At 43.9% G+C, this 14106-nt stretch overlaps 1 protein-coding gene across 3 annotated transcripts in view; it reads right to left on the bottom strand.

Annotated features, from left to right (window-relative positions):
* Nucleotides 1-526: 526 nt before the first annotated feature.
* The window catches only part of LBH (LBH regulator of WNT signaling pathway), a 34790-nt gene continuing 21210 nt past the window's right edge, over nucleotides 527-14106 (bottom strand). For all 3 annotated transcript variants that reach the window (XM_033938882.1, XM_033938883.1, XM_033938881.1), the window contains exon 3: nucleotides 527-3207. In XM_033938882.1, the coding sequence (XP_033794773.1) occupies nucleotides 3019-3207 (189 nt within the window). In that variant the 3' untranslated portion in view covers nucleotides 527-3018. The remainder of the gene's footprint in view (nucleotides 3208-14106) is intronic.

Below are 14106 nucleotides of genomic sequence, written 5' to 3'. Positions count from 1 at the left end.
GCTGTAAAATGCTCCGACTGCTAGAAGCCTTTTTATAGATTATGAAGGTGATCATTTGGATATATACTTTGTGACTCCTTTATAGAATTAGCCCCAAGAGAAGATATAACTCCTGGTTGGGGGAGGTACAGAAGTTCATCCAGTTGAGACCAAAACCACACAGAAGCATTACGAAGTATTTGATATTCTGGGCAGTTTGCAGATCTAATGCCTTAAGCTCAGATTCATAAGGCAGAGGAAAAAAATGAAAAGCAAAGTCACTTGCACCTTTTCAAAATAGGACATGTTGAAAGATTTAAAACCCAACTTCAAAAATAAAGGGATGTCATGCAGGTAATTGGGCTAGTCTTACCTGAGATTCTTTCTGCAGATGTTACCTTAAGCATACTTCCATAGCACTGCTGTCTTATTTGAAAGCTTTGTAATGTTTGATTTTTTGCTTTTGTTTAAACATTAGTAATGGTTACTCTGATTTGCCTTGTTATGTAAGAGGGTAAATATCCAAGAAAATGCCAAACCACAGGGATAGGAAAGCAGTTTCAAACTTTATTAACAACTGTCACAGTGACAAAGTTTGGAAAAAATGCTAGCTTTTCCCTGAGCCTCAAAAAAGAATTACAGAAATAGTCATACAACAGATGTCTTGAGTACTTCTTTTTAGACAATTTAACAGTTAAAAAAACACACATCAGTTTAAAAAGCCACAAGGATGTAGGGACATGTGTACAAACCTCTAGGATAGGCCTTCCTTTCAAGCCTGGAAAGTGACTAATGTCTTTCCCCGTCCTCCACTCCTGATTTGGTAAGGTGCCATCAACCCTGGACACACTGATATGGTATGACAGTCCCATGGGTACAACAATTTACAAGCACGTTTCCACCATAGTGGAAGACGATGGTGAGGCAAGCAGGTGAAACACCAAGCCTTAAGGACTTGGTGCCATCTTTTGTTCAGGATTTTGAACTTCAAACAGTCTAAAATAGACGAGGGATGTTTCCACTGAAAAACATACAAGACACTTACTGCTTGGGAATTAACTTAAGACCAGAATACATGCTATGTATCACCAGCAAATATATGCACAGGTCACCTACAAGTCTGAAGCAGAGACGCGAGATGGTTTTTATTGCTATATACTTTTTATAAACAGAACTACACAAGCAGACAAGTTTACTGTACAAACCATCTGATACTGATATGTAAGTGGGGAATTGCCCCTCCACACCATTATACAACCCATGAGGTACACTTCACAGGTGGAGATTTAGAAAAACAGATGAACTGAAAATGCCCATGACACGGTGGTAGATAAAAAGTTGGAGTCTGTGTGATTCCCAAACCTGCTTCTCACTAATTTCATCTCTTTAACTGCTACACTCCGCCACCACTCATCCCACATTTGTAGTCTGTCAAGGCAAGAGAGCAAGAGACTGCAAGTTTAAGAGAAATGCATCTCCTGGAGACAAATACACACATTCTAGGAAAAAGGAATTAACCTGCTCCCAGAACAATTCCATAAATCAATTTTAGAATGTAGGCCAAAAAAGGAAACCTAAATAATGCCGTATGCCTTTTAGACGTTCTCCAACCTACCTGCTGTATTAGCACAATTTGATCTGGTTCAGTCTACTAGTAGAAGTGTCAATTTTATTGCTCACTGGAGGGACAATTTTGGACAGAGCTGCACGACTAGCCAACTTATTCTTCTCAACTCCAGGGACACCCCCCTAAATTAAGTTTGACTAATTTAATAGCACATGTTAACTGCACTTACCCAAGTGGTAAGACCCAGATTATCCATTAGAGGTTAGGAACCCTTCTAACATAGTTTCTGGGCTCCTACTTGAATAAAGGGATGGTAGGGTACACTGACACCAAGTTAGCCTCTAATGACAATATTTTACCAATGTTGCCTTCTCCCACTGTAGCATGGAGTATGGAAGGCAAACTTCCAACACTACACTATACCACTCAGTGAGCTGCTCATTCAGTGAAATCCACCATGTCTCATGCCAGTATAAGGCTGCTCTCACCTTAAACTCCAGCCATGTTGTCTCCTATAATTCCAAGCACAGCATTTACAATATGGTACATCCTTCTAACCTCCTGCAGAGAAACCACCAGTTCCCAATTAAGATGGTACTTCATTACATCAAAATCTGGAAAATTGGTTTCCCTCAAAATAAGCAGTTTCAGGGCAGGAGGTCAAAGAATTTGTACTGAGCCTGTATGGTTCAGTGGAAACAGTAAGGCTCAGAGGAAAGTGAGTTCCACTGGGATTTGCATTCTCCCTCAGGACATTTGCTAATATAATTAGCCACCTGTTATTTAAGGGGAAAAGCCATCCATCCAAGATTTAATACCTGGAGATACCTGACCAGTCATTGGAAACCAGCACCTTAACCACTTATAAGCTCTTCTGACCTTTCCCACCAAGCCCCATACTTCATTGCACACAAAAACCTACCCCCATGTATTACAGCATATCCTGCCATGCCCAAGTGTTTTCACTGCTTCTACAAATATAATGCATGCTTGCTTCAACCTATTCAAAAGCACCCTTCCTGTGCATTTTATTCTGCTCCAGAAAACATCCTACATGTGAAAGAAAAAAAAAAGGAAAGTTTAGAAAAAAATTCAAGAGATGAAAAGTGTTGTTCCTCATGCTTTTGAAGCAGCAGTTTCCTGCCATAGATTGTGATTTGTCTAAGTTTTCTTCAAGGACTGTTCCTTGCTTGCCCTCCACTGGGCCCTCTAGAATCTTGCTGCAGCCTTTCACAACCCTAGAAATGCAAAACAGCAAACACTTGAGCTACTGCCTCTCAGGTCTCCTGCATTTCATCAGGTTGAGGGCATTAAGATTCTCACTAAAGAACCTTAAAAGAAAAAGCTAAGTCTTGCCACTGCAATTCACACTGGTCTTTAAAAAAGATTCAGGACCTGGTGGTAGTGGTCTCTCCCTCAAAATGATAAAAATAAGGCTAAATTATGTTATCTTCATGTGATTCAATATGTTTTTACTGCTCCTTGCTTTCAGTTTTTGAATCTTCACAGGGTTCCTCCTTTTCCTCATCCACCAGGAACTCCTCTGGGGGCCATCTTAGCTCTCCACTTTCCACATCTTCCTCCGTGGGCTCCACCACGATAGAGGGTAGCCGGTCCTTGAGTTTGCAATAACGATCAAAGTCTGAGGGATCTGGAAAAATCTAGGACAAGAAAAAAATAATTCAGAATGCTTTTAAAATTCTATCCAGTTCCTATTTTAACACATCTTTAAAACCCTAGATCATAACCTAAAATGATTCAAGCAAGTCTAAAGCACAAATGTTTCCAGAGTCACATTCTGATGAAGGGTACAGCATGTGCTGCTTTGTACACAGTTTGATGTTTCATTTTCAGAAGCCTGAATATATAAAGCTTAACCTCAGTTTATCTGACTATGTGCAAGGCTCATCTCATTGATGTTTGAGCAGAGTTACTCAAAATAATTAGCATCTTAGAATATGTGAAACATTTTGGGCTGCACTTGCCTGGACCACAAATTGAAGCAGCCTGCATAAATTTATTTGGCTGAGCAGATTTTTAGAAGGTAGACCAAGGGCCATTCCAGGAGCAGAGGCATAAATTAAGCCAACAGTACATTAGCACTAGCTAGGCTTGTAGTCGTATTTAAAGAGTTAAAAATCCATTTAAGCCAGTACAGCTAGCTACTCAAATTTAGGTCTACATTTACCAGTAGTGGTCTTAGAGCTACGGATAAGTTGGTGTTTTAAGCTTTAGTAATAGCTAAGCAGTTAATACTGTATTTGGGTTTGCAGAAGTGTACAAAACAATTGTAATACACAAGGGCCAGGACCAGTATATGGACTCCAGCACCCATGATTGGCCATTAATGCATCAGATCCTTCATGTTCTAACATTTTTTATTGATTTTTTCTTCATATAACAAGTGTGTCATAAAGATTCATACAGTTACTTTAAGTATACACTTGATATCTTCATAACATTTTGAACATATAACATATCTTATATATTCCTTACTATAATTTTAAACATCATAAAAATTTTAATAATTTTATTAATTATTATTCAATTATGAATCCCTTTCCCTCCCCTTAATTTGTTAGTTGCACACAATATAACAACTATTATGATAATTTATTTATAATTTATGATAAAGAGAATAAACCTACCCCCCTCCTTTATCAAGTATCTTATTATGGGAAAAATTATATCAATCAATGCATCAGATCCTTAATAGGGCAACTGCAGGTTCAGTTCTAGATGGTAATCCAGTAACTGCTTTAAAAAAAAGTTAAGACTTTCCCTCCAAATTTTAAAGGGCAATTAACCTGCCCTTGAGCAACAGGTTTCAAGTCAAGATTCTGTGAGCCACAGGATCTGAACATTGAAAGGGATAAAGCATCTTTTTAGATTTATAGTTATTAAGTCACTAGGGCTTAAACACAAGTGGATGGCACCTAACTAAAGCATCAGAGGACCCTTCATCACACATCTGGAATATTACAGCAGCTTGAGGTATATACATTTGAAACATTAGAAGGAATATTTAGTTTATACAGTACTAGCAAATGGAATTACCTAGCTATGTGTTAGGCTAAGGCTACGGCTCCCTGCAGACAACTCAGGATCAGAGGCCTGAAGCTGTTGCCTCCCCCCCACCCCTGTCTGAGTCTAGGGCACCATTGCCAGATCCTCTGCTTCAGCTCCAAGCAGCATGAGGGTCATTTTATGATGAATCACCCATGTCTTGATCAAGACCAGCACATGCCTGGACTTTTACACCAGCTCTGGAGCTGATGTACTATACACAGCTGAAGTATAGTGTACTTACAGATGTGTGTATACAGGGCATTTTGTGAATAAGGGATGTTATATGTACTGTCATATATGCAAATATGCAAAAGTCCCCTCCCAATAGCTAATACGGTACAGCAGCAAAGGGTTTATCAATACAAGATGACTTCATACCACGATTATATACCAAATACAGATTAATATTTACTAGGCTATAAAGCAGTGTCTCGCAAACTTTTCCAGCCAGCGGCATACTAAAACCAGTGCCCCGGCCGGAAGGCACCCGGAAGTCGACGCGATGATGTCGCTTATCAACGTCCACGCATGCGGAGGCCTGTCTAGCTCCGACCCGTCGTTACAGGGATCCAGAAGGTGCGGGGAGAAGAAGGGACACCGGCCAGGAGGAGATCCAGCTGCACTGGCTGACTTCCTACAGGACATGCCTCTCGCCGCGAGAGGCACATCCTGTAGGCAACCAGCTAGCTTAGATAACTCTCCTCATCACCAGTGTTGCGGCACACCAGAAATCTCAGGAGGCACACTGGTGTGCCGCAGCACACCGTTTGTGATACATTGCTATAAAGCAAAGATGTTACTGACCAGCATAAATGGAGAATCGGTAAGGGCATCTGCTTTGGAGTAGTACTGCCCCTCCTTCCCCCCCCCAAGGAGAGGGATTTAATCTAGCCAATCTAGAAATTCCCTAGCATGTGAATATTTAGCAAGCCACCCTCCCTCTCCAAAATGTCTGATTAACACCATTATGCTAGATTAGAGCCCCATGCCAGCATCAAAGCAGTACAGAATGAAGCCATGTTTGTAATATCCTCCCAAAAAGGTAGAATCCACTATGATTAAGGACCTCTTTACTAACTTAGGCCCTCCTTTAAACAAAGCTGCACTAGCATCTTTAGCACCGGCTGTGGCAGTAAAACTCCAACACTTATAGGAATTCTGAGTGTTGGAGTTCTTACCGCCGTGGTCAGCACTAAAAACGCTAGTGTGACTTTGTAAAGGATGGGGTTAGTGTGCTAATTACATTAGTGCACAGTATTTCTATCATGGTGGATATACAAGTATTTGAAAAAAAAAAAAAAAAAAAGAGGTCTCAATGAGAAACAGATCCCTAAACCATGCAAGGTATGTTCAGAAAAGTTTTCTTAAACAAGAATACAGGCTGTATAACAGTCAAGGCCAGTGAAATAGCAAATAGGACAAGGTAAAACTTTCTGAAGAGAGTCAACTGCTCTCCTTTCGGGCTAAGGCTAGTGCAGTGCTCAAAACCCCCTCTGTCAGGCTGCGCTCAAGCCAGCTAGATTCTAGAGGGAGCCATGGCATGTGGGACGAAGGACTCACTTATAGCTGGGTTCAGTTACATGAATCAAGTTAAAAAGCCAGCAGTCTTGTCTCTAACCATTGCCAACACTGGTCCATGGTGAGCAGATGCTTAGGTTTAGAGCTCCTCCAGTGTAAACTAGAACCTGCTTTTATAGACACCAGGAAAAAAACCAAAAAAGCCACTTTCTATGATCTGCCCATAAAGTCAATGGCGCCTAGTCCAATGTTCCAGGGATATATACAGAATCCATGTGGTCCAGCAGATTAAAGATAGACAACCAAGATCTTACCTTGCAGAGCTCCTATACCTGTAAGTTACCCATCTGTGGTACTGGCAGTCTGCCGTTATAGCTCTAATTACACATGTGACTTTACAAAAGCCTAAGTGATCATTTTCCAAAACAGTAGCAAGTCACTTCCTTCCCAAGAAGGGAGGTGGTTAAAAAAAAAAAAAAAAAAAAGCTGAATAATGCTTTTTAAACAATTGCTTGGCCAGTACTAATCTTATCTGGAACAGCTGTTGCAGGAGCTGACCCTAGTCTGAGCAGTTTTTCCATTAAGTCATTTTTAAACCACCAAGGCAGCAGAAACCAGATCTCTTGCCACTACAGTATGTATGGGGGGGGGGGAGGAAAAAGAAAAAAAAAAAAGGAGAGGAAACATGGAAAAACAAGACTTCCTCTGAGCAGCCAAACTGTAGGAGTTAGAACTGGTTCCTCAGCTGCTGCTATAATTAAACACACGCTTTCTGCATGGCATCCCATATCACACTGATGCAGAAACCAGCTGCAAATCCATAAGACCCAGGAGCAGAGGCCAAAACTCTGGCACTGTAGAAAAATAGTGTCAGAGAAAACACTGGTCTGCTTTTAGCGACCAAATGCACAACACTAACAACGTGCAAAATATATGCACGCTATTACAGTTCAGCATTGGTTGCTAAAGGGATTGGAACTTCCTTGTGCATGCCTCCAAGAGCCCCCTACCCATACTATGAATGTACTCTTGTAACCCATTCTGGGCTCCTTTTGGGAGGATGGGCTAAACAAATAAAAGTACAACTTGTGTGCATGTCAAGGTAACCTCCAATCCCACCCTACCCTAAAAAACCTAGGTGGTCCACTAGGCTCCCCCTCCCTCTGAACCCCCCCCCACACACATACAAAAAAAATATCCATAGTGTTCCAGTTTCCAAGTCCCCCCCTCCCCCCAGCTGGATGACTCTCTCCCCTCCCTGATCCACCATACCTTTTTTCCATAGCATGGCAGAAGGGATGTCTTGCATCTTCAAAATAGCAGTGCCCTGCCCCCGGCAGGGGCTTAAACATCATAAAAGAAAATAAACTTATGTGGTCTTTAGGCCCCTCCCAGTGCAAACTGAACACGTACAGAGTGAAACCATATTGAAGAGGGAAAGGGAATGGGGTCTTTATACTGTCTTTTTGTGGCTTTGGCATTCAAAGCGGTAGGCCATGGAGGATTAAGTGACATGCCCAGGGTCACAGGAAGCAGCACTGGGATTTGATCTCACCACCTCTGGGTGCAGAAGCAGCAGCTCTACCAGTGAGCCACACCTTCCCACACAGCCAGAGGGATACACCTACTCCTTCCTCCTGTGATATAGAAGGTACTTGGGGGGTTATCTAGCTGGAAGGCCTGGACCCGATACCTGCTTGGACTGGGGGGTTCCACTTGTGGACCACCATGGGTATCTGTTACAGTAGTTTCAGGGGGGTTGGGATAGGGATCCACTGGACCACTAGGGATATTTTTGGTTTGTTTGGCTTGGGGGGGGGGGGGGGTCAAGTCAGGAATGGATGGTCTGCATCAGAGCTATTGGTAGTTTGACAGGGGCTTTGTGCAGCCTGTTATTCTGTGCATTGCATGGAATCTGCTAATGAGCTTGTTTTAATACAAACAAGCTTATTAGCATGAGACTTATTCACTGCTTCCTTGCACAGTAAAGCAGTGGCCAAAAGCCTTAGAATAGCATTTAATTTAGACTGGATAAAACCAGTCTAAATGAAATATTGCCAGCATGGTGGGCTTTGGACATCTGCCCGAGTTAGTGTGCAGCTTTAGCAATTGCAGGCCCCTCTGCAGATCAGTTCAGTGCCCCCTCCCCTCCCCACCCCCTCATACTCCAAGACATGAATCCACATTTCTCCACAGCAGCAAGCAGTGGTAGCCATTTGCATAGCCCAGATCTCACTCTGATGCATCCTGTCCTTGTGAAAGCCAAAAAGGGGTGGAATGCAGCAGAAATCAGGCTCAAGTGGCCAACAGACTATGAAAACTGCTGCCACTGTTCACCAATTCTATGCATATTTTAAGGTTTTTTTTGGGGGGGCGCATGCCAGGGCCATGGGGCCCTGTGTGGGATCCCGTTACACCTGCCTAAGACTGGCCCTACCAATGTGAGGTCTCCCTGTAAAGGACTGCAAATGGCGGTAAATAACTTTAACAAGCCGTTCTCTCAGGGTCTCAGTTCTCAAAATCTTAGTTCCATGTTGGAGTGAGGGTAGACAGTTTTGAAGTATCCTGCCAATTTCATAGGTCTATTGAATCGGCAATTTCCAGCTTAAGATACTGCAGAGTAGCAGTTGACCACAATTATCTAGCAATTTCTCTCTCCTCTCCCCCCCCCCCAAAAAAAAAAAAGATCACTGGACAATAGGGCATTGACGGTGTTAGTGATCATTATTGGTCATGAGCTGATGAAGGAAGCAGAATGCCAGCTAAGATACCTGCCTTGATGTAATGAACTGGAATTTGTTGCCAGAGAATGTGATGAAATCAGTTAGCTTAGTGGGGTTTAAAAAAAATAATTTGGATAATTTGCTAAAAGAGAAGCCCATAGGCCCTTATTGAGATGGTTTGGGGAAATCCACTGCTTATTCTTAGAATAAGCAGCATAAAAATCTGTTTTACTACTTGGGATCTAGCTAGGTACATGGACTTGGGTTGGCCACTGTTGGAAACAGGATACTGGGCTTGATGGACATTCGGTATGTCTCAGTATGGCAATTCTTATGTAATGTTGGCATACACCAAGCATGCACGGTGGTTTGTCAGTCTCTCAGAAGTCAGTGCAGCAGTTTGTAGTGTGTGGCTGCCTTGAATATACTAGGCTGTACTTTACTATTCTATATCTAAAGTAAGGCAGATTAAGATCTTTATGGTCCATCCAGACTCTCCTAACAAGGCAAGCTGAACTGTAAACTCAACCTTAGCACTTTACACAGGGCAGAGAGGGGTATTTAAGGTTTCCATTGATTCTATCCTCTTTCTATAGCGTTTATTTATCCCACGCAGTTTTGATTTCCAAACAGTTTTAGCTTGTGCTTTTAACTTTTCTACAGGCTGCTAGTTAGGTGCTATGATGCTGCATGCTAAGCACTTCTGTTATCAGCAAGGACACATTAGCCCAAGTCCAGTTAGTATAAGTAGCCATGCCTATTTGTTGGCCCTAAGTAATTGAGTGTCCACAGCATGCGACAGTTCTAGAACTTTAGCATGTAAATTTTTTGCACAGTAGCATAGCCAGACCTGTTATTTTGGGTGGGCCTTCCCAAACTGCCTCACCCTGCCACAATTTATCCTGCATCTTGCCAGATCCTGCCACCCTCCCCCACCCACAGCCTAGCAACTCCCTCCCCCCAGTGTACCTCAGTTCCTGGGCTGTGGCAGCGATGCACATCCACTACTTGCGCCAACCCTGCAGACTTCCCTCTGCTGTGTCCCACCAGAAAGAAAACAGGAAGTGACATCAACTAGGGCAGGGCACAGGAAGTGGATACACTTTGCTGCTCCTGTCTGTAAAGGTGACGAGGTTCAGGAAGAAGGTTTAGAGATGAAGGGAGCTGCCAGGCTGTGGGCTGGCAAGACAGGGAAAATTCTAGATCCAGGTGTGAGAGAGAGGGGAGAAAGGCAACCACTGCCAAGTTGTCTTATGTAGGCTTAAGCCCAGCTTTAGTTATGCCACAGGTTTTGACTTGCCCTTCCCATGTGAATACCCCTTTCCAGTTACATGCTATTCTATAAAATTAGCATTCAAAATGCAGTGATGCATGTAATTGAAAATGAGATGTTAATTGACACTTACAGCCAATGGGCACCAACTCCAATCAGTAGGACACTAATTTACTGAGTTATATGTACCTGCCCCATATTCTATAACCTAGGCATGCAATCATACACTAACCTCAGATTCTTTAAGTGGGACCTAAATGTACACAATCCACATGCAAATAGAGCCATTAATTAGCTAACAAGCAATTGATATTAATTGGCACCAATTTGAATTTGCACACAGACCTGGCTGTGCATGATTCTATGAAGATCTGCACCCAAATCCTCATGTGGCCATTCTGAAATGCACACGTTAAGAGTTCTAGTGATCCACGCCCATTTGCACCCCAGGATTTATACCAGTTTTCGGTAGTGTCATCATGCCCAAAGTTTAGCACGGAGCAGAGATTTACATCCCCGAGTGCCCTTTGTGAAGAGCACCGAACCAATATAGATAACTAGTCTTTAAGCCTGTTACATTAACGGGTGCTAGAACATATGTGTGTGTGTCTGTCTTTATTTCTTTCTCTCTCTCTCCTTAGCCGCTTTTTTTCTTTCTGCCTTTCTTTTTCCTTGGCTGTCCACCACCACCCCTTCACTGCTCTCCTTATGCAGCAGCAGCCCTTCTCCCTTTGTTTTACCTCCCCTCTGTCCAGCAGCACCTCTTTCCTTCTCCCCCTGTCCAACATTAGTCCTCCGTTCCTTTTCTTCAACCCCCTGTCCATCAGCATCTCTTTCGTTCTCCCCCTGTGTAACGGGTGCTAGAGTAGATGACTTTTTTTTCCTTTCTCTCTCTGTGCTTGGATGCTGTCTGTCTGTCATTCTTTCTGTCTGTGTCTCTGTCTTGCGCCCTGCCTTCCTGTATTTCTCCATTGCGCCATGCCTGCCTATCTCTCTGTGGCCCCCTTCTCTTCCCCGGCATGATTGGTGTGTGCCCCCAGAACACCCTTCCCCCCAAAGCAGCCCCATTTCCCAATGCCCCTGCCCCCTTTTGTGCCATGCCTGCCTGCTCCGTGGCCCCCTTCTGTTTCCCCCCTATGATTGCTGTCTGGCCCAGCAAACCCCTCACCCCAAAGTAGCCCCCTTTCCCTCTCCCCTTGTTGAGCCATGCCTGCCTGTTCTGTGATTCCCCTGCTCATGACTGCTGTGTGCCCCCAGCACACCCCTACCCCTAAAGCAGCCCCTTTCCCTCTCCCCCTGCTTGCCTGCCATGCCTGCCTGCTCCCTGTGCATCAGCATTTCCCTCCCCCTTCCCTGTTCCTTCATAGCAGCATGGAGATAAAACGGCTCCCTTAGTTCTTTGCTGGATTTTTTTTTTTAAGTTTAAAACTGCCGCCGTGGCTCCTCTCACGATCCGGCCTGCGTCGGAAGCCTTCTCTGACACAGGCCGGGATCGTGAGAGGAGCCACGGCGGCAGTTTTAAACTTAAAAAAAAATCCAGCGAAGAACTAAGGGAGCCGTTTTCAAAGCCGCCGCCGCGGCTCCTCTCATGAGCTGCACTTATATTATGTCGGAAGATGAGAGAGGAGCCGCGGCGACGGCGGCAGATTTCAAATTAAAATAATTTATGCGGCCAGCCGGCTCCCTCGAAACCCTCCTCCCCCCCCTTTCCCTTCCCGCGGTCCGTCTGGCTGCGTTGTTCTCTCCCTCATTCTCAAACCGTCCGTGCTAGTTCAGGCCTTGAGGATCATGGCAGGGAGGAAGGCATTGTTTGGCGGCCGCTGGAAGTTGGGGGGAGTGATGAGCCAGCGGTGCATCTGGATTGTGAGCAGCCCTGCCTTCGGTCCTGTCTCAGTCCCACGGGGTCAGAGGCTTTTTCGTCCCTCCACTGCGGCGGGAGCCTGAGCCGGCATGGGCGGTTGAGGGGGTAGGGGGGGAAGGTTGTGGTCGGAGTTGCTAGGCTGCAGCGGATGTGTGAGTTGCGAGTGTGGGGCCTGCAGCGGCGCGAGGTGGAGAGCAGGCTGTGGTGACGTTGTAGGCGCGCATGCGCACTCGTTTTTCCACGACGGGATCAGGGAACACGATTTTTTAATGCGCATGCGCGGCCTATCATTTTATTATATTAGATGACAGTGACAGAATTCAGCACCGTTCCCGTCCCCGCAGATAACTGCGGGAAACCATCCCCATGTCATTCTTTAAAGAGAGTGGGGACAAATCAGAGTATGAATGGGCACAGCCACTGACCCTCAAGTCTTGCATTGAATAATACTGGTGTAGGACCGAGGAGAAATAGGCACTACATGAAGACATGAGATGGTTTCTCACAGTTATCTGAGGGTTTGGGAACAACGATGAACTCTCACCATGTCATTCTCAGTGCCTAATTTCTGATGTTATTTACAGAATCTGAGCTTAAGTTTATGCAATATTATAGAATTTGGGACGGGGGGATGTAATTTCTACAGGACTTCTTAATCATTAGGGTATTTTAATGCCTGTTTATGGTAGATTAAAATATATCCATGGGCAACTCTTGATCTACCATAAAAGCTCTGCAACAGTATATTCATTAAAATGGAGCTGAGAGGCATATCTTGTTCATATACAAATGGTGATTTTTTGGGGGCAGCCAAGATCATTCGTCGTCAGATTCTGGTGCGCTATTATCCTTTTGTTGAAGGCTTTTTTTAAAGAAAGCTTTGGGAAATGGAGATCTGTTCAACTGAGTTGTTAAATCATTAGTTCTTTGCTCTTTTAAATACAATTTTAGCAATTTTAAGTAATTGTGCTATTTTATGTTTATTGATCTGTGCATGTACCTGCATAGATTGTTTGGATATGCAGGATAAGAGTTTTTAAATAAATAAAATTTGATTAACAGGGGGAGTCAAACTGGCATCTGCAGACTCCTAGCCCCAGGCCCTTTATCTGCATGCATTCAATCCACCAATGTGCCAAGATTCAAAAGACGTTGCTGATGAAGTTTAAAAGCCACATGAACAGGACCCTCTGCTTCCTCCACCAGACTTCAGGCAGAGCAATTGGCCGTTTTAAGCCCCTGCTAAAAAGCAGGTGTAACCTGCAGCTCAGGTGTGCACAACAGGACTGCTGTCTCATTCACAGGCAGAGAACACCTGATGCAGTTTTCTGGTAAGATGACCCTGCGCATCTGTCTCTATGTCTGGTGACCCGAGGCCCACTTCCTCTGGGATGCAGAGTTTGGCAGAGAGTGTGGAAAATGTTTCCAGCCCTGGAAAAGCTGACTAGCCTTCCTCTCATTTCAGTGGACAGCAGTGAACTCTGTCAAGGGGTAGATGAGCAAATGGTTGGCAAAGTAACTGATCAAAAAAAAAAAAAAAAGCTTATCAGCAAAGCAGAGCCAGTCGGACAAGGAGATGAAAGGTGCTTTCTGCACTGTGGAATAAGTGACTCAGTCCAGGCAGTGATGAACAGTAGGCATAATAAAAGCGAAAGCTTACGGAGGGGCCATGCAGAGGTACCAATTAGTTCATGGAACCTGAAGATTGTTGTAGCTTCCAGTTTAAGTCAGTTTCAAGGTGAAATGTGTGTTCCCGGGTGCAATGCTATGTTAACAATCCTAGGTTCTGTTTTCACCCCAGGATCCACCAAAACATGTGCATTTGGAATCTTGTTTATTAACTGGAACCAGGGTTCAATTCATTATGGCCAGTGGCAGCAGCCCCATGGTCCCCACTGTCTATTTACCTGGACAGTAGAAAACTTCAGATTGTCTGCTAACATCCTTATTTTCTAAGAAAAAAATGTTATATAATGCTCTGGACTGGTAATTAAGCCTTGTCATTAGAACCAATGACCATTAAAATCTTCAAAGCAGTAATGAAGTTCAACGTTGAGAAATGTAAAACCCGAGGTACAACTATATGATGGGAGGGATGTTATTGAATGAGAGTACC

This window comes from Geotrypetes seraphini, chromosome 3, assembly GCF_902459505.1.
Source record: "Geotrypetes seraphini chromosome 3, aGeoSer1.1, whole genome shotgun sequence".
Lineage (NCBI taxonomy): Eukaryota > Metazoa > Chordata > Amphibia > Gymnophiona > Dermophiidae > Geotrypetes > Geotrypetes seraphini.
This window is presented reverse-complemented; position numbering and strand designations above follow the sequence as displayed.